General features: G+C 44.7%; 1 protein-coding gene across 7 annotated transcripts in view; it reads left to right on the top strand.

The window, feature by feature from the left end:
* Window positions 1-21,698, top strand: part of LOC137504114 (proton-coupled folate transporter-like) — a 371,775-nt gene that overhangs the window by 218,060 nt on the left and 132,017 nt on the right. For all 7 annotated transcript variants that reach the window (XM_068232126.1, XM_068232124.1, XM_068232123.1 and 4 more), the window contains one exon: window positions 15,295-15,392. In XM_068232126.1, the coding sequence (XP_068088227.1) occupies window positions 15,295-15,392 (98 nt within the window). The remainder of the gene's footprint in view (window positions 1-15,294; window positions 15,393-21,698) is intronic.

Genomic DNA, 21,698 nt, shown 5'->3' with positions numbered 1-21,698 from the left:
ATACAGCATGCTCCAAATGGACAACAACTGACCAAACTTAAGATGTTTTATGATATATCCCAAACAAACTCACAATATGTTATTCTAAAGTGTTGCTGCAGCCGATGAGTCATTTCAGATATAGGTGAAGAACATTTCCATTTCATTTTCAAGCTAAGGGACTCTAGTGTCGGCAGATTTCTTCATCCAAGATAATGTTAGTAGTAGAAAGCTTGCTTTTTCTTATTCAACTGACTGGTTGAGAGAAATTGACATATATTCATAAATACTTAATGCTTACGGGCAACAGTATGCAGGTTTGTGAATCAATAATCAAAATAAATTGTTTCTTTCTTTACGAAAGAATAAGTTCTGTGGAAGGTTTCAGAAAATAATGAGCTGTGGAAAATGCTTCCAGCAGTACTTTGCCCTTGAGCAATGAGAGATTTGGATTAATCAATTATAATCTGTTGACTGTTTTCTGTACTACAAACCTCCAAGTCTAAGCTTTTGGTAGAAAGTGCGTTTGTGTGTTTTTTTCTGTTTGACATTTACCGTAGTTACGTAGGAGGGAACATATTAGGACAATAATGATTAATACTTATGTACCAAAATAAAAGGGCAAAAAATGAAATGTGTCTGAAATAGTTTGAGACAAGATACACAATTTTTTTGACATTTCTTCCATTAGTACACACAGAGGAGGCCAATGGGGCAGGAAGCTGGTTAGCAGTTTCACCTTGCAGTGCTGGGTCCCTGGTTTGAATCCCTGCCAGGGCACTATCTTCACAGAGTTTGTATGCTCTCGTGTCTTAGTGGATTTCTTCTAGGTACTCCAGTTTCCTCCCACATCTCAAAATCCTACATTTAAGTTAATTGGCTCCCTCCTAAAATTGCCCTGACTATGACAGACTGAGGTACAGTTAATGACAAGACAAAATATACTCTGTAAAGTGATGTGGAAGATGTCAGTGCTAGATAAACTACTAAATAATACCATAATTATATGTCTTTGGTTTTATTTAACCTCCTTAGCGGTAGTGCTGTTTGGATACCCCTTTTCAAAATCCGGATCCGATTCGGATCCGGATAACCTGATATCCGGGTCGGATATCCGACCTCAGTATCCAGGGTATCCGGCCAGATTCAGATATCTGGATAGAAAAAACGTAAGTGGCCTTTAAATTGTTGCCATTTTATTCCATTGGTATGTAGTTGTTAGCATGGGTGTCCGCAGAAAATTTTCTGGGGGGGGGGGGCAAAAAGAGGGAGGGGGGGTAGAAGCGGGAAAATTTGGGGCAGCGCAAAAATGGGGCTACGTCATGTGGGAGTGGTCGCGGGTGGAGACAAGTTTACATGAACTTAGCAATGGTGGGACATTACATTAGGACAGTGGTGGTGAACCTTTTGAAGGCCGAGTGCCCAAACTGCAACCCAAAAGTCACTTTACAATCGCAAAGTACCAACAGCAATTTAAACTAAATACAAACGTTTTAACTCATACATGAACATTATGGAAAATCAAAGTTGAAAATAAACTGTGAAGATAAACAATTTCATCCATCCGACTCCTGAAAAATGTGTTCATTTTTTAGAACCTCCCAGTTTCATTTTCGGTTTTAAAAAGCTGAAAAAGTAGGTTTAATGCTATTGTCTCATATGATGATGATCCAGCTTTTTCCATAGTCTCGCAGTTAGCAATCATGTGACCCCCAACAAGACAAATTCAATAACCATGAGGCCCCAACAAGACAAATTCAGCAGTCATGAGGCTCATAGACAGCATTTCACATAAATAGGCAGAATGCCCCCGTAATATGGTAGACACCTCTCACCTGGCAGCAGTTCCCCAAAATACACCCAGACAGCAGTGGTTACCCAAAAATAGGTAGCCCCAGGTCTATAGGTGTCCCCAGAATAGGTGGCCAGTGGTATAGATGTCCCCAGAACAGGTAGCCAGGGGTATATGTGCCCAGTAAAATGTAGCCAGAGGCATATGTCCCCAGTATATGTAGCCAGAGGTATATGTGCCCAGTATATGTAGTCAGGGGTATATGTGCCCAGTATATGTAGCCAGGGGTATATGTGCCCAGTATATGTAGCCAGGGGTATATGTGCCCAGTATATGTAGCCAGGGGTATATGTGCCCAGTATATGTAGCCAGGGGTATATGTGCCCAGTATATGTAGCCAGGGGTATATGTGCCCAGTATATGAAGCCAGAGGTATATGTCCCAGTATATGTAGACAGGGGTATACAGTGATGTGAAAAACCATTTACCCCCTTCCTGATTTCTTATTCTTTTGCATGTTTGTCACACTAAAATGTTTCTGCTCATCAAAAACCATTAACTATTAGTCAAAGACAACATAATTGAACACAAAATTCAGTTTTAAATGATGGTTTTTATTATTTAGTGAGAAAAAAAACTCAAAATCTACATGGCCCTGTGTGAAAAAGTGATTGCCCCCCCCTTGTTAAAAAATAACTTAACTGTGGTTTATTACACCTGAGTTCAATTTCTGCAGTCACCCCCAGGCCTGATTACTGCCACACCTGTTTCAATCAAGAAATCACTTAAATAGGAGCTATCTGACACAGAGAAGTAGACCAAAAGCACCTCAAAAGCTAGATATCATGCCAAGATCCAAAGAAATTCAGGAACAAATGAGAACAAAAGTAATTGAGATCTATCAGTCTGGTAAAGGTTATAAAGCCATTACTAAAGCTTTGGGACTCCAGCAAACCACAGTGAGAGCCATTATCCACAAATGTCAAAAACATGGAACAGTGATGAATCTTCCCAGGAGTGGCCGGCCGACCAAAATTACCACAAGAGCGCAGAGAAAACTCATCCGAGAGGCCACAAAAGACCCCAGGAAAACATCTAAAGAACTGAAGGCCTCACTTGCCTCAATTAAGGTCAGTGTTCACGACTCCACCATAAGAAAGAGACTGGGCAAAAACGGCCTGCATGGCAAATATACAAGACGCAAACCACTTTTAAGCAAAAAGAACATTAAGGCTCGTATTAATTTTGCTAAACAACATCTCAATGATTGCCAAGACTTTTGGGAAAATACCTTGTGGACCGAAGAGACAAAAGTTGAACTTTTTGGAAGGTGCGTGTCCCGTTACATCTAGCGTAGAAGTGACACAGCATTTCAGCAAAAGAACATCATACCAACAGTAAAATATGGTGGTGGTAGTGTGATGGTCTGGGGTTGTTTTGCTGCTTCAGGACTTGAAAGGCTTGCTGTGATACATGGAACCATGAATTCTACTGTCTACCAAAAAATTCTGAAGGAGAATGTCTGGCCATCTGATTGTCATTTCAAGCTGAAGTGATCTTTGGTGCTGCAGCAGGACAATGACCCAAAACACACCAGAAAATCCACCTCAGAATGGCTGAAGAAAAACAAGATGAAGACTTTGGAGTGGCCTAGTCAAAAGTCCAGACCTGAATCCTATTGAGATGTTGTGGCATGACCTTAAAAAGGCGGTTCATGCTAGAAAACCCTCAAATAAAGTGGAATTACAACAATTCTGCAAAGATGAGTGGGCCAAAATTCCTCCAGAGCGCTGTAAAAGACTCGTTGCAAGTTATCGCAAACACTTGATTGCAGTTATTGCTGCTAAGGGTGGCCCAACCAGTTATTAGGTTCAGGGGGCAATTTCTTTTTCACACAGGGCCATGTAGGTTTGGAGTTTTTTTTTCTCACTAAATAAAAACCATCATTTAAAACTGTATTTTGTGTTCAATTATGTTATCTTTGACTAATAGTTAACGGTTTTTGATGAGCAGAAACATTTAAGTGTGACAAACATGCAAAAGAATAAGAAATCAGGAAGGGGGCAATTCGTTTTTCACATCACTGTATGTGCCCAGTATATGTAGCCAGGGGTGTATGTGCCCAGTATATGTAGCCAGGGGTGTATGTGCCCAGTATATGTAGCCAGGGGTGTATGTGCCCAGTATATGTAGCCAGGGGTGTATGTGCCCAGTATATGTAGCCAGGGGTGTATGTGCCCAGTATATGGAGCCAGGGGTGTATGTGCCCAGTATATGGAGCCAGGGGTGTATGTGCCCAGTATATGTAGCCAGGGGTATATGTGCCCAGTATATGTAGCCAGGGGTATATGTGCCCAGTATATGTAGCCAGGGGTATATGTGCCCAGTATATGTAGCCAGGGGTATATATGCCCAGTATATGTAGCCAGGGGTATATGTGCCCAGTATATGTAGCCAGGGGTATATGTGCCCAGTATATGTAGCCAAGTGTGCCCCTAGCAGGAGGGGAGCAGCGCAGAGAAGAGGGAGAGCTATGGGCACTTACCTTAGGGGGCTCTCCCTCCTTCGCCAATGCTGTCCCCTCCGGAACGAAGTGTTGTGCAGCACTGGGCAGCGGGCGGAACTTACCTCCGTCTCGTTCAGGCGCCGGATGGATTTGCCGCTAGTCTGGTCCAGATAGCGCTAGAGCGAGACGGAGGTAAGTTCCACCCGCTGCCCAGCGCTGCACAACACCTCGTTCCGGAGTTGACAGCGAGGGAGGGAGAGCCCCCTAAGGTGAGGGAAGGGGGGGGTAACGTCCGCCCTTCCCCACTGTGCCCATAGCTCTCCCTCTTCTCTGCGCTGCTCCCCTCCTGCTGGCCGCACGGGCATGCGGCCGGGGGGGGGGGGGGCAGCGGGCGACCAGGGTCGGGCAGATGCTTGAATTTGCCATATGTGCGTTTGTTTTTAGTGTTTTTATTATCTTGCTTTTTTGAATAAAGATGAATTTATATTGCTTTATATGGAGTGGTGAGGTTTTTGCAGGGAACATCTGGTCTTGTTTGTGGTATGTCACATAATGACATCAAGGTAATTAACGATTTAACAATAGTGTAGTGATAGTGAAGTGGTTAATCACTTTACAGCTTTAGGTTTATTACTGTGTACAGCCCTTGTTAGGCCAGCAGCACTGGAGCAGGTCTCAGTGAGCATTCCCAAGCTAGGACGATATGTCTCATGGCAGCCCTCATACAGGGGGGCTGGTCAGTGTTCCTTTCTGTGATTGGGTGCCAGGGTTTAGGCTGGGAGCCCTCTGATTGGCTCAATGAAGTCAAGTGGGGCTGGCCAGGGTTCCCCTGTGATTGGTTGCTAGGGCTTCTGCTGGGAGCCCTCTGATTGGCTTCAGGTTGTCAACTCCTTAGTTGCAGTATTTTGGATCCAGATATCCGCTAATATCCATGGATATCCGCGTTACGCGCCCAAATATCCGCAGATAGCTATCCGGATTTGGGCCCAGGTTTCTGGAATCTGAATCCGGTTGGATAGCTGAAAAAAGGTCTGATATCCGGGTTACCCGGATATACGGAATCTGGATGAGCAGCACTGCTTAGCAGTATTCCCGAGTCAGGCTTGGGATGGAAAGCCACAGAGCAGGGTGGTAATCCCGTGTGAGCGAGTTTCATGCAGGAGCTGCTGCAGAACTCTCTGAGGTATGTTTTTCTTGTTTTTAGGGTCATAAAGCTTATGAAAAAATTGCACTGCTTTTAGACCCTAAATCAATCATAAACGGCAGGGAGGTTAAAGAAGGGTTTAAATATATGAGTGGTCTGATTTTTAGCAATGCATCTGTTGCTAGGAGTGGCGGGGGGATAAACAAAATGGTGCACGGCAAAGTGGATTCCCGCGAGTGGGGGATTAGGGAGAACGTGGTGATCAGGCGTTGGGGGGGATTGCTAAAAATATGGCATATCGGATCTTTAGCAGACATCAGGCAGCCTCTGTACACATGCTGAAGTCACTCACAATTCTTGGCATTAGACGTGTGCCCAGGTGAGGAAAGAGAACCATACCAAGAGGAGCTGCTCTTCCTGAGAGAAGTGATCAACCAACATGCAATAAACTTTCTCCTAGGTGATAGTTTCATACCTAGGCCCATATGCAACTTTCACCTGAGTTTTCTCCTAGAAAATAATTTTTCAACTTCTTTATAAAATAACGGTACTTATCCGTTAGCCGGGCGCATCCGGCAGGTGGCGCTGTTGATGTTAATTCCAATCATAATTACTTCACGTCAACCTGTGAATGTAAACCGCCGGATGCGCCCGGCTTAAACAGATCCAGCCGCCGGCTTGCTTCATGTCTCGCTCTTCTCCCCCTCTTGCCCTCTCTCCTATAGAACACTGGGGAGGGGACATGCGTGTCCCCCCAGAGTCGTTTGTCGCAATGCCGCGACGAACGACTCTGGGGGGACACGCATGTCCCCTCCCCAAGGCTCATACGAGAGAGGGCAAGAGGGGGAGGAGAGCGAGACACTCACGAAGCAAGCCGGCGGCTTGATCTGTTTAAGCCGGGCGCATCCGGCGGTTTACATTCACAGGTTGACGTGAAGTAATTATGATTGGAATTATCATCAACAGCGCCACCTGCCGGATGCGCCCGGCTAACGGATAAGTACCAAAATAACTTTTCAGCATTTTGTAATCTAGAAATTTCCAAAAAAGCAAAGTATCAAAATTATTAAGCTTGCTAGTGGCTTAAAAGGGATTTTATGACATGGCGTGAAAATGTCAACTTGGACATTTGGCATGGGGCCCATATGCAATTAACTTTTTCACCTGAGTTTTCTCCTAAGAGATAATTTTTGATTTTCTATTAAAATTAACTTTTCAGCACTCAGCAATTGAAAAGGTACCAAAAATTAAGTAAAAGAGTACTATCAAAATTTTAAATATTTTCTTGCTTGCTGGGGGGTTTAAAAGGCCTTTTATTTAGAAGTTTAAAAATATCACCTACGAAAAAAACTGCCTTTTCAACAACCAGTGAGGGAGAAAAAACTCAAAATAATGTTGATCGTACTTTTCCCCTGCTTTTTGGTACATTTTAATTGAAAAGTTATTTAAAAAAAAAAAAAAAAAAGTTGAAAAATTATCTCCTAGGTGAAAACTCTAGAAAAAAAAAAAAGTGAATTGCATATGGGCCCAGGTGAGAGATAAAAGGCTTTTTAGAGAGGAGCTCACAGCTTGAGGGCTGGAACCCACTAGAGTGATTTTTTTAGCGTTTAGGGAACGTGAGAAGTCGCTAGCGAAACGTTCTGCCAATGTAAATGGATGGTGTAAATTCCACAGAAGCGATTGCAATTAGCAAAATCACAAACGCAGGACATGCAGCATTTTGTTAGCGTTTGCGCTTCAAGAATATAATCACTGGTGTAATCACTCATGAAAACTTGCACGGAGTGATTTTGTTAGCATTTTAAAGTTAATGTACACTGTAACAAAATTAAAAATACTTGAAAGGACCAATCAGACTTTAAAACGCTAATCGCTACACAACCACTGGCAAATTGATTACACTTTCTAAAAACGCTCCCTAAAAACGCTCATGAAATTGCTTACAAACTGCTTATACAAAACGCTAGTGATTGCGATTAGCGATAGGGTTTTGTAGTGGGTTCCAGGCCTTATGGTTTGTCAGTAGCCCATCCAGTGGCAAGGATTTCGTTTTTTGTTTTTTTTTAAACAAAACAAACCACGGGGGGGGGGGGGGGGGGGGGATTGGAGATTTTTTTTATTTTTGTGTATTTTGTTCTATGCAGTGCCAAACATATCTGATCAAAAGAATATTTTATAAACGCTGACAATTAACCCTCTCCTTCATATTTGCGGAGGCTATCTGGGTATTGTATTACCTAGATAAGAACTGTCTCTATATAATGTAGCAGCACATACTCTTGCACATGCAGTCTTGTAAAATTCCATTAGATGACCATAATGTTGGCATCAGCTGCACAAGAAACCCCTTATTAAGCTTCTATTACTATTTCAATTTTCCATGTTTCCATTCATTTTCATCTAAGTAGTGATTGAATCTGTAGAATTTTTTTTTATAAATAGGGAGATCAAATATAGAATGTGGAAACCGCTGCCTTACCATACCTAGTTGCTGGCATGCATCAAATAAATGGTTTTGTAAGTATAGTGCCATTTGTACCACATATTATTATGAATCTCAATGTAATTTCATGTCACACTGACAAGCTTACAAATACACAAAATCTGCTTCAGAAGCAAAGAGCTGCTGCTGCACATGGAAGAGATAGCTGTAGGTGGATGGAATAAACAACAGTACAGTACATTGCAGAGCAGGATCCTCCACAAGCGCAGGAGATTTGGGCGGAGCCGGCGCCACCATTGACCATAATAGGAATTATGGCTATATCGGTGCACAGTGAGCAACTTCGGGACCGTCAGAAGACGGGGCTGAAGTTATTTTTAAAAAACAGTAATTCGACCACCAGCAATAGCCAAATGACATTCTCTACCATCCACGTTGACCTGGAGGGAGAATAGTAATTAACACCCCCGGACTGGTGCAGGAGCAGGGTAAGCCGTAGATTGGCTGTATCCTGTGCTCAAGTCTCTCGGCTGCAATTTCATAGGTATGCGTTGTCTAGGGCTTGGAGTCTAGGGGCCAAGCGGATGCTAGCCCCCACCAAAAAAATTTAACAAAAAACCGACATCAACGGTTGGCAAATACTGCCATCTTGCCTAGGGCCCCCATTTCATCTTAATCGTTTTCTAGTACAGGGGGAGATGTACATGAAAGAAGAGCCTATTGTCAGGAGAAGCACATGGACAATGGTGGCTTCCATAGCTACAGAAATCTGGCCTTAAAGAGAACCAGAGACGAAGCACCCTCATGTATTTTATTAAATTTATCAGTAGGAACATGACAGTAAACACATATCATGCTTTTAGTTTTATTCTTCTCAGTCTAATCTAATTGTTATCAGCTGTGATAACAAGCCACCGACTTATTCAGTCTAGGTTTGACCTGGAATCATTATAGCTAAGTCACTCTTCTGTGGAGTCTTTTCAAGCCCAAGCCTGCCCCCTCCTTGCTCAGATTTCCTACTCAGAGCTATTGACATCGGAGGGGCTGCTGCTGCCGAAAGAATCTCTGAAACAGGCAAGTGTATCTGTGTGCACTGTGCAGCCAGTCATTATCTACTGTATGCAGTTTCATTTCACTTCCTACAGGAAGCCACACAGCATGCCAGATTAACAAAGTTGAAAGCACACAGATGAAAGCCTGCTGCAGCCTTGCTTGTCTATAGTCTCAGAGGCTAGACAGCACATCCAGAACAGCTTATAACCTGGCGGCCATATTGGATATTTCTTGGAGCAATAATGGATAAAAACACTCAAAAAGGCACACCAGAGTGGTGAAATTATCAGGTAGAGCATTTATTCTTTACAAGCCATTGACCGATACGTTTATTTTGTGTGAATCGTTCATCTCTGGTTCCCTTTAAGCATTCCAGTTTTTAAAAAGGCTGTATTGGCCCAGGGCAGTTGAAGAAAGAAAGGGGCGAATGTACAGACAGTAAATGGATGTTAAACAAGATTTCTCAACACTGTATTTATGTAACATTGACTACCTTTTGTAGTGTGTATTGTGATTTTGTTGTCTCTCAGCGGAGCTCACAATCTAATCCCTACCTATATTCCTATTGCAGTCCGAGGCCAATATTTTAGAGGGGAGCAATCAACCTATGTTTTTGGTATCTGGGAGGAACCCAGAGTATCCGAAAAAAACCCACATAAACATAGGAAGAACATCCAAATGTCTTGCAAATAGTGCCCTGGGCCAGATTTGAACCAGGGACCCTAGTATGGTGAGAGATATCCAGCATGCCACTGTAGTGCCACCAGTGATGGGCTCGTGAGTAATCACGAGTGCTTACTCGTTATTCAAATGAGCCTTTATTGCCGCAGCTGAGTGGCTGAATTACAAGGAGTTAGTTACTTACAATTCCGCTATCCTATTGGTTGCGTTGCAAGCCTCACTACAGCGCACTTCCTTCTTCAAGCCGGAAGGAGGAAGTGCGTGTAGTGAGGCTTGCAAAGCGACCAATAGGATGCGTGCAAGCTGTTTGGAACGCAAGACGGACAGCGGACTCATGGATAACCAACCCCTTTTAATCCATCCACTCTGCTGTGGCAATAAAGGCTCATTTTAATAACGAGAAAGCACTCGTGATTACTCGTGAGCCCATCGCTGGGTGCCGCTACACCACTAAGATCTATTTAAATTTGATATCCACAGTGCCCATCAAATCAAACAGTCTAAAGATAATAAATAAGTCTATATAACTTATCTTCATCATCAGCTCTTGCTTTAAGGATTTAAAACAAAATGTCAGATGGGACTTTTCTGGTTAAACATCTAACAGAACATTGAAATGGCCATTTAATGCTTGAACAACAAAATATACCTCTTTATTGAATGAAACATTTATAGAACACAAAAAAACAGAAAAAAAAGTGCTCAAACAAAGGAAAAGAAATTGTAATGCTATGATCACTTGATAGATATGACATCCCAAAATTCAAGAATATCCCTAATATTCCTCTTCGAGTGTTACGGCCCAAAATATGAGATATACATATGATATTAGAATTGCATTATTTTAATACATTATTAAGCCACCCAAAGTTTTCTTGACATGTTTCATGAATGAATAAGAACCTCTTTGTGAATATTCTTAGTCGGTGTTTAATTTTCGTACAGGTTCCTGTATATATTTTCCTGAACCTCTTGCAGAGGGTAGGGATTGAAATCTACTCAATGGGCTCAATTCACAAAACGCATACAGGATTATTACCTAAAAAAACATTTCAGCAGATTCACAAGCAAATCACTCAAATTAAGTTGCTCCTGATTAACTTCAAGTCAATATTAATTATATTATAGGTTTGCTCTTCAGGAGCTTAAAAATGTAACAGATAAGGTGAAAGGGCTTTGCGAATCATGTCCAATGTTTTGTTGCCGTTATTCCTGCCAGGATGTAGATTTCAATCACTCTCAGAATTGTTCAGGAAGTAAGTGGACATGCAAAACTATTCTGCAACGCAACGGGTGTAGTGTGAAAGGAACCTGAAAGTTATAGTGGCATCCATGAGAGCATTTCTGTTTTATCCAATAGAAACTTTTAATTAACAGTAATTTATCAGTTATATTTAGGCTGCTTTCACAGTGGGACGTTACAGACGCACGTTAGAGCAGCCTGTAACGCAGCCCACCGCACAGACGCGGAGCTAGGGGGGGGGGGTCGGGGTAGGACAGGTGCCCCGGGTCCCCGAGGGCGCCCAGCTGAGCTGCAGAGTTGTTGTTTTTTTTTTTGGGAGGGGAGCAGCGCATAGAAAAGGGAGAGCTGTGAGCAGCGGTGGAGAAGGGGGGCCATCTCCCCCCACCTTCTCTCACCTTAGGTGCTCTCCCTCCCTCGCTGTCCCCTCCATAACTAATGTCCGTCCGGGTGGCTGGCAGCGGCCGGCGGGACTTACCTGTGTCTCGCTCCAGCGCCGGAAGTTCGGGTCCTGCAGCCGCTGCTCTGGTCTGGACTAGACCAGAGAGTAGCGGCAGATCCATCCGGCGCTGCGACGAGACGCAGGTAAGTCCCGCCCGCCGCTGCCAGCCACCCGGACGGACATTAGTTATGGAGGGGACAGCGAGGGAGGGAGAGCACCTAAGGTGAGAGAAGGAGGGGGGAGATGGCCCCCCTTCTCCACCGCTGCTCACAGCTCTCCCTCTTCTATGCGCTGCTCCCCTCCCAAAAACATACATATACTGGGGACATATACCCCCTGCCTACATATACTGGGGACATATACCCCCTGCCTACATATACTGGGGACATATACCCCCTGCCTACATATACTGGGGACATATACCCCCTGCCTACATATACTGGGGACATATACCCCCTGCCTACATATACTGGAGACATATACCCCCTGACTACACATACTGGACACATATACACCTGGCTACATATACTGGGCACATATAACCCTGGCTACCTGTTCTGTGGACATCTCTACCCCTGGCTACCTGTTCTGGGGACATCTATACCGCTGGCCACCTATTCTGGCGACATCTATACTGCTGGCCACCTATTTTGGGGACACCTATAGACCTGGGGCTACCTATTTTTGGGGAACCACTGCTGTCGGATTGAGTATTTTGGGGAACTGCTGCCAGGTGAGAGGTGTCTACCATATTAAGGGGGCATTCTGCCTATTTATGTGAAATGCTGTCTATTTATGTGCCTCATGACTGCTGAATTTGTCTTGTTGGGGGCCTCATGATTTGTTGGGGGCCTCATGATTGCTGAATTTGTCTTGTTGGGGGCCTCATGATTGCTGAGTTGGTCATGTTGGGGGGCCTCATGATTGCTGAATTTGTCTTGATGGGGGGGGGGGGGGCTCATGATTGCTGAATTTGTCTTGGAACATGCTGGAAGGTACATACTGAGGGAGGGTGGGTAAGCGTGAGCCTGTTAACTTCTTGTACATTTGGCTCCACCCATAACCACGCCCACATTATATAGTCACGCCCCTTTTTTGGCGCGGCACAGCCTTCCCCTTAGGGGGGCGCATTAATAGTCTTTGTCCCCGGGCGCTGAAAGCCCTAGCTACGCCTCTGCCACCGCACAGTAATGAAAAATCAATGGGCTATTCACAGTGCCCACGTTGCGTTACATTGTAAGGCTGCACGTCAACAGAACGTACTGCATGCAGTACTTACACGGCTAAGCCGCTTTAGACTGTTTGCACATGATCAGTAGTGTTGGAGGAGGAGGTCTCCCCTCCTCCTCCTCGGCCAGCCACATGGCTAATTAATATTCACTGCACAGTGTGACGTGCATGAAAAGGATAGAGGAGATACCGCCGCATGGCGGCTATCTCCGCGTATCAGCCGGCGGCCTCTGCCGCAAAGCTACATGCTGCTGCTTTGCCTGGTCCTTCTAGTGCACATAGATTGAGAGCTACGCGCACGCGCCAGGCCCTTTATGCAAGTAAAAGAGGAGTCAGCTGATCATCCGGGCAGCTGACTCCAGTTGTGCTCCGGATTGGCTGAGCGACTGGGGCGGCGCTGTGGAGCGCTCTGAGTATATATAGGACCTGGCTGTCAGTTGCTGGTTGTCTGCTGTTGTAAACGCTAACGTGCTAGCACTCAGACCTTAGTCAGATCTTACAGTGTGTTAGAACCAGCTGGAGCTGGGAATTCACACTTAGCCAGTTACCGTTGATAGCTTAAAGTACTAATTGCATTGTGATATCTGTGTACTATTCTTTAGTCTAGATCCCAGGTGTTGAAACCAAGGACTTCACACCTAGACTAGGATATTGCTATATTGCTACTATTTATCTGTTATGATCTTCTGCTTTCCTGACTACTCTCCTGTTTGCTGATTCGGTACTTCTGCCTATCTGATTACTGTTGCCGACACTGCTTGAACTTTACTCTGAATCAGCCTTCTGTCTTTGTACCTCATCTGTCCGTACGTTGCTGACCCTGCTTGTCTGACCTTCCTATCCTCACTAGTGGGTCTAGCCATTAGTGAGAAATTGTTGAGAGCTGTCACCTACTCCCTAGGTGATCAGCCTTTGCAGCCCTGTCTGCAACACTTGCTCCTCAAGTGTCTGCTAGCTGCAGTAGAGTCTTAATCATCCGCTCCTCAGGTGATCATCCTTGCAGCTCGGTCAGTGGTCCCTGCTCCTCAGGTGTTCACTGGCTGCAGTACAGACTGAATCCCCTGCTCCTCAGGGGATCCTTGGCTGTAGTGTGGTCTTTATCACCTGCTCCTCAGGTGGCTATCCTTGCAGTACAGTCAATGGTTCCTGCTCCTCAGGTGCTCACTGGCTGCAGTGCAGTCTAAATTCCCTGCCCCTCAGGGGATTCTTGGCTGCAGTATTGTCTGAATCTCCTGCTTCTCGGGAGATCTCTTTTGTTACTGTCGCACCAAAACACAATTCTACATTGGTTGTCCTGTGTCTAGCTATACTAGTGTTATTGGTGATTCTGCAGGTCACCACATAATCAGGTATAGCATCTGTATTGGTGATTCTGCAGATCACCAATAATCAGAAAAATCTGTGTTGCAGACACCAATCGTTACAGTGCAGCGTTTACTTCCTGGAGCGGCCACTCTGTGCAGCGATTGGCTGGCGGGACCACGTGATGCCGCATGCGTCCAAGAGTACGCATCACCGACGCCAGAGTGAGCTGCACAACGCGGCTCAGTCTGACGTCCACATCGAACACCACCAGGCGTTGCGTTAGGGGCACGTTATGCGACCATAACGTCCCCTAAAACGCAAGGTCCTGGTGGGAAAGTAGCCTTAAAGCAGACCTGAATTCAAAATTTCCTCTCTGCTCTAAAAGATAAGCAACAGCTTGATAACCTTTAAAGGGACTCGGAGCAGAAAAAAAAAGTATAAAGATTTATACACACCTGGGTATTCCTCCAGCCCCATCCGCTCCGATCGTTCCCACGCTGCCATCCTCCACGCCCGCAGCTTAGGGAGCCTCGTCCCCTCACTTGCGTCAGTCAGGGCCAGTCTACCCAGGAGAAGTGCACTGGGAGCGATCTGAGTGGATGGGGCTGGAGGAAGCCCCAGGTATGTATAAATCGTTTTACTTTTTTTTCAGCTCTGGTACACTTTAAAGAAAACCAGAGATGAAGCACCCTCTTGTATTTTACCTTATAAATCAGTGGGAACATGACAGTAAACACCTAATCTGCCCTTTGTTTCATTGTTCTCTGTGTAATCAGACTGTTATCACGTCTGATAAGAATCCCCGACTGAGAAGTCAGGCTGCTCCGTCTAGCTTTGCTACAGAAAGATTATAGCGAAGTCTGTATTCTGTGGTGTTATTTCAAGCCCAAGCCTGCCCCCTTGTGGCTTTGCTATAATGACTCAGCTATAATCATTCCCAGCAAAGCCAGATTTAATTGCTCAGTCTGGGATTCTTGTGACTGCTGTTAACAGACACTTTTAGCAGTGAGGAGGAAACAGAGAGCATGGTAAGTGTTTTATCTAATGTTCTTACTGATATACATGGTAAAATACACAAGGGTGCTTCGTCTCTGGTTCCCTTTAAAGAAAAACATTTGCTACATATGATACACATCCAGCAATAAATCTGCAGTGTGCCTACTTCCTGCTTTCATGGAACCAGACATAGGGCAGAGGCAGCCAGCTGACACAGCTGAGAACAAATGACACTCGAGATTGGTCACAGATAAGGTGTGTGTGTGTGGGGGGGGGGGGTGAACTAGACAGGCTATACTCTCTGAACACATTCAGGGTGATTTTTCTCTGTTTTCCTTCTGTCCTATGCAAGAGTTCAGGTCCGCTTTCTCAACTTTTTATACTAGAACTATATGTAAAACAAAAACTTAAAACAAAAATCAATCGTACAAAAAAAAAAAAAAAAAAAACATTTAACTTACATGTGCTTATATTTTTTCATAGGAGAGCAGTCAATTACATTGATGTTTGTGAGTTATCCTCCAAGAGGCTTCAACAATGCACTTTATGGCTGGTACACATCATCCAAAATGTTGATTTCTGTAAGTATTTTCTGTATTTGAATGGTAGATGAAATACCAAAAGGGATATTTCAGTTATTATTGTTAGGCATTTCCTTGCAATGGGTCCAACAAATGTGTAAAACTGGACTGAAAGTAAAACCTTTCACTTTTTTCTTGGATTTCACCAAAGTAGAAGCAAAGCACACAAAAAAAATGCTTCCTAACCTCTCAATGGTATAGAAACACCTGTCCTCCCAAAATCCGGCTCATACTCACCTACAAGGTTTTTAAATTTTAGTGTGTGGAGGATGGGGGGGGGGGGGGGGGGATGTGGCTAGTTGGTTGCCAATTCACAGCTAAGCCACTGAACTGCATCCTGGCAAACTAGTGGCTTAGCTGTGAATGTAGCAGCCAATCACAGGCTTTGTTTGCTCCTGAAGGCCCATCCCTTCGTTAGAACACACAGAAATTGAGTCCAGTGACTTCGCTAAGGCCACTGCTAAATACAAAGTAACAATGATGCTTGAAGACAGCTGCAGATTTTTCTTATTATATCATACATAAAAATGATATTATACATTGATAAGGGGTCCCTTGTCCCTTCTAGTACTACATGAATATTTTATAAAATGTAATAAAAGATTAACCCATTTCTGTGAAGGTGCAGAGAAGGGTAATCTCTTCCCTAGAGAAAATAAGTTAATATATCAATAAATTATGCATGCATGAAAAAAGGGTATGCAGAAAAAGGGGCGTGGCTGGATAAAGAAATCTCAATAATGATAAACATCATGAACGAAAATGGTTAACACTAAATACAGTTTTTAAGCAAAACAGGAAAAAGGAAAAGAAATTACTTTAAAAACGGTTACATAATTCAAGATTACAGCTTAAAGGATACCACAACTGACATGTGGCATAATGAGATAGACATGGGTATGTACAGTGCCTAGCACACAAATAACTATGCTGTGTTCCTTTTTTCCTTTCTCTGCCTTAAAGAGGAAAATATCATGTATGTAAGTGGCTGACTCAGTCGTGACTCAGACAGGAAGTGACTACAATGTGACCTTCACTGATAAGAAATTCAAACTATAAAACACTTTCCTAGCAGAACATGGCTTATGAGAGCAAGAAAGATAAAAAAGGGGGGATTTCTTATTAGTGAGGGTCACACTGTAGTCACTTCCTGTCTGAGTCAGGACTGAGTCAGCCACTTACATACCTGATATTTACCTCTTTCAGGCAGAGAAAGAAAAAAAGGAACACAGCATAGTTATTTGTGTGCTAAGCACTGTACATACCCATGTCTATCTCATTATGCCACGTCAGTTGTGGTATCCTTTAACCTAACCCCACTCACACACAGACCACTACCCTGGTGGTGCTTAAACCTACCCACCCCCCTAGCGGTGCCTAACTCTAACCACCACCCTTACGGTGCAGAACCTTAAACACCACAACCCCCACCCGGTGGTACCTAGCCCTAACCTAACCCCCTGTACAAACACCCTTACACGCAAACACCCTTATAACATAACATCTGTACATACAAACAAAACAATGACAAAAACTATACCGTTGCAAGTTTCTAAAAAAAACCTATTTCAAAAACCTGAATGTTCTAATGTTGAAAACTATATTTATTGCGCGCCCATTTCTCTTCTTTGGGTGCCGTATTAGCATGCATTAGAGTCTATGGTGGTGCCCAAATCGTCCACTAGCCACCAGGGCCCTTTTTTCCTGCTACCATATTTATTGGTAAGTATCACAAAATGGGCTCATGGAGGCCTTTGTTATTAATCTAAGGTTTTCTTTTAACATCAGATACAACAAATAGCGATAGCTGCAGACCCAAAATATGTCACCAACCTGGATGTATCTACCTTCATAATCTAAGCTCTAACCCTGATAGCGCGTGCATGAAAAAAAGGGCAACAGCAAAAAACAAGGCCCATCTGGATGACGAAATTGTGCTGGTGGCTAGTGTTGGGCGAACAGTGTTCGCCACTGTTCGGGTTCTGCAGAACATCACCCTGTTCAGGTGATGTTCGAGTTCGGCCGAACACCTGATGGTGTTCGGCCTTTTTAGTTCGGGTTCGCCCGAACTATTCAATGCCCGCCGAACAGGGCCGAACAGGGCCCCTGTTCGGCCGAACAGGGCCCTGTTCGCCCGAACATGCCGCAATACGGCCCCCCTATGGGGTCGCAGGCATAAGGGGGGGAGCATGCCCCAATCGCGGGGGGGGGGGGGGGGTCGGAAATTCCCCCCACCCCCTCCGCTAGCGCTCCCCCCTCTGCCCGCTTCCCCATAACAATAGTTTGTTGAAAGTTAATACTAGTACCGGTGGCTGGCTGCTGGCCTGGCAGTGGAGTGAGTGAGGAGGAGGAGTCTGCCTAGGAGAGTGACGCGTTGAGGCCGGGCAGCGGGCGGTTCAGCGGTAGTACCCTTGTGGTACTTCCGCCCTTTCTCTGACCTCACGTCCTCTGCACACGAGGGTACGCGTCACGCGTACCCTCGTACGCGTCATCACGTAGAGGACGTGAGGTCAGAGAAAGGGCGGAAGTACCACAAGGGTACTACCGCTGAACCGCCCGCTGCCCGGCCTCAACGCGTCACTCTCCTAGGCGGACTCCTCCTCCTTACTCACTCCACTGCCAGCAGCCAGCCACCGGTACTAGTATTAACTTTCAACAAACTTTTGTTATGGGGAAGCGGGCAGAGGGGGGAGCGCTAGCGGAGGGGGTGGGGGGAATTTCCGACCCCACCCGCGATCGGGGCATGCTCCCCCCTTATGCCTGCGACCCAATAGGGGGGCCGTATTGCGGCATGTTCGGGTCCCCATTGACTTCCATTGAGTTCGGGGTTCGGGCCGAACATGCCGAACATCTGGCCCATGTTCGGCCCGAACCCTAACATCCAGGTGTTCGCCCAACACTACTGGTGGCTATGAAATCTCAATAATGTTAAACAACATTAACAAAATCAGTTAATAGATACGGTTTTAACACAGACGGGGGTTGAGAACGAAAATATATTAACGCTAATAATTGTAATGTATTTCAACAACAATACAGCTTAACCCAACCCTACTCACAGAGAACCCTCCCCTGGTGGTGCCTAACCCTAACAACTCTCCCCCCAATGGTGCCTGACCCTAACCACCCCTTGGTGGTGCCTAACCCTAACCAATACCCCTGCAGAAACAACCTTTTACATATAGAAACGATAATATCTTTGTTAATGTAAAATCTGTACATACAAGCGAAATGACAAAATATTTTTCCTGCTTTTTTCGCCGTATTAATGATAATTGCATTAGTCTATAGCAGCGCCCTTTTTGTCCACTAGCCATCGACACCCTTTTTTCCTACTTCCCTGTGTCACAGGCCTGAATGGAGGAACAGGGTTTCACCCTATCTAAATATACACAGAAAATATATACAGGATAATATATACACAATCGCAGTACAAAAAGGGATCAGGCAGAATATCAGAGTCAGCAGGAGAGCAAGGTCAGCAACAGGTATCAGAAAAGCATGGTACCAGGGATTAGGCAAAAGCAAGGTCTCCGACAGAACAAACAAGATTCGGCAACAGGATAGCATACACAGAAATCAGGGCAAGGATCAGGTACCAGGATGTCCAGAAACTCAGACATGGAAGCTCAAAGTTCTGGCGATTAGCAAGAGCCAGTTCTTAAATAGCCCATGTGATAGCAAACACAGGATGCAGCTGGTGGTGAGAGTTCCATTAGAGTCCTCTGCAGGCCAGACAAAGAACTGCAAGTCCATAGCATTAACAGGCCCCCTGCTGGTGGATGGTGGCGTTTCAGGAAATTGCAAAGTCCTCAGAGCCATCTGCTGGTGGAATAATAGAGGTCCATGACAGTCCTGCTCCATGTCTCCACCAGCAGGCAAAAAGCGGCAACACAAGGTTCCTGACACCCTGATAGCCAGGCCTAGAGTTAGAATTTAGCTAAACAGGGTATTTTACAACTTCCATCAGTCCTGGCCTACCTGCTAGAGTCGGGGTAAAATTCCTGATATGGGGCACAAGGATTCCAGGACATCAAATATTTAATCCATGCTTTTTAGCGGACGTTTTCAGCATCACACATCATTCCTAGTCTCAGTTTTTCTAGTTATTTTTATTATAGCCCCTTCAAGCCTCATTAACCCTTTTCAACCACATGCTAACTGATATTGGCCTCGATTCACAAAGCGGTGATAACCCAGTTATCACGCCTAAAAGACTTTAGGCGTGATAACCTTTTCACCACTGAGTTATCACCGCTTTTTCCTGCTCTTCGCGCGAAGTTACCGCGCGTACGCGCGTGAGAGCGCGCGCAAAGTCCCATAGGGCTTAATGGGAGCTTCGCGCGAAGCGTCGGGTGCTGCGTACGCGCGGTAACTTCGCGCGAGTTGCTTCTTATCATGCCTAAAGTGAGTTTAGGCGTGATAAGGGGCTTTTCACTGGCGTGCAAACACTTTGTGAATCGAGCCCATTGCCAGAATAGATGAGCCAGGTTGCATGGGCCTCTGCCATGTGAAGTCTACATGCTCCATGACATGGGAGGAGTCTGTAAGAAGGGGGCAAAAATCATTCCGTTATGTGGACTTGTCCATGTGAAGGTCGGACAAGGGGCTCATCCCCACTTTGCGCTGGGGACTCGGCCGTAGGAATGTCAGGTAATGGGTAGTGATCTCATTGGTCAGTGTACAGTGAATCGGAGACAACAGTGGCAAATTAAAAAAAAAATATTTTGCCTGGGCTCCTTCTATAATCTCACTAAGGTTGGTGAGCACTACAAGAGCTTTTTCTAAGTGCTTGTGATTTTAAAAGCTCTTGCTAATGTAATGCTTTGAGTTTGTTCTCACTTGGGCAATGTTAGGTTGTAAAGATCACCCACAGCATTGCATTAGCAAGAGCTTTTCAAATCACTAGTGCTAAAAACAAACAAAAAAAAAAACAACACTCTTGCAGTGTGAACCATGCCTACGGGCTGGTGCACACCAGCGCGGTTCTGGAGCGTTTTTTAAAATGCTTGCAGGGGTAAAACCGCTTGGCTAATGAAAGTGAATGGGATGGTGTTTCTGCCTCAATGTTAAAGTCTAGGAAAGTGGAAAACCGCTCTGAAAAACGCTAGATCAGATCGGTTTTCCAGGCGTTTTTGGTACAGAAGCTGTTCAGTAACAGCTTTACTGTAACAATATTTGAAATGTGCTCCAAAAACCGCTAGGCATGTTTAGAAAACATGCCTAGAATCACTCTGAAATCTGCTTCAAAAACCTTTAGCATTTTGAGAATCTGCTAGAGGTTTTTGGTGTGCACTGGCCTGGGCCTAAGAGTATTGGGAGCGCCAGCACAAAGCATCTATGAATCTATGAATCTGCTGCCATGACTGATGTCTGACGCTTGAATCCTGTGTCTGCCTCAAGGGGTGACAGCATACCATGTGATCCAGGTGACAGTCTAAAGTGTGAGATGATGCTGGAAAGCATTGTCCTCACTCAGACCCCAATCTCATTGTAGGCACAGTAGAACCTGCATCAATCATGCCTCTTGCTTTCATAGGTACTTTTGCTGTGAGTTTGCATAAGATGCCCAGATCAGGGGATGAAACGAAATTGGATGTCAACCATAGCAAAATACAAGCAAGTGACTTTAAAAGCTCAGCTGAACTGAACTGTAAAGTGAACAGGATAATTTTAATAGCAATAAAAAAAACTACAGATAGAATATAAAAGCAAAGTGGTAGGCAGTATACCAGTTTCACTGGCAAAATCTGGATTCAGCATTCAGGTGGGTCAGTCAGAGCAGAAAAAAAACAAAAACAAACGAAGACTACATTTCCCAGAATGCCTGCTTTACTTTGGAAACCTTGAAATGGATTAATCAATCAAACCGTACTGTGCTATTTTTTACCATGCAACATTGTGTAAAATGTGGTAGTTGATACAAAAAAAAAAAAAAGGCCTTATATGTTATAGAGTACTAATCAATGAATTACTTTGGATTTTTGTTTTTATAAAAAAAAAAAAATAGGGCCCGTTCTCACTTGAGCGGGAATCGTCCGCAAGGCAAACCACTAGCGGTTTTGTAAAAACCGCTACAGCATGTAACATATGGCAGTGTTCTCACTGCCGCATTTCCGGTTAGCGTTAACCGCAAATATGTTACATGCAGCAGTTTGTCGGCGATTAGCGATTAGCGATCGCGATTAGAATGCATAGCACGCCAATCGCGATCGCTCCAAAACCGCCGCAGTGTCCAGTGATTTTTCTGCGTTAATCGAGGGAAAATCACTCCTGCAAAACGCCGGCGGTAATCGTCGGCGTTTT

The sequence above is a fragment of the Hyperolius riggenbachi genome, chromosome 4, assembly GCF_040937935.1.
Source record: "Hyperolius riggenbachi isolate aHypRig1 chromosome 4, aHypRig1.pri, whole genome shotgun sequence".
NCBI classification, from domain to species: domain Eukaryota; kingdom Metazoa; phylum Chordata; class Amphibia; order Anura; family Hyperoliidae; genus Hyperolius; species Hyperolius riggenbachi.
This window is presented reverse-complemented; position numbering and strand designations above follow the sequence as displayed.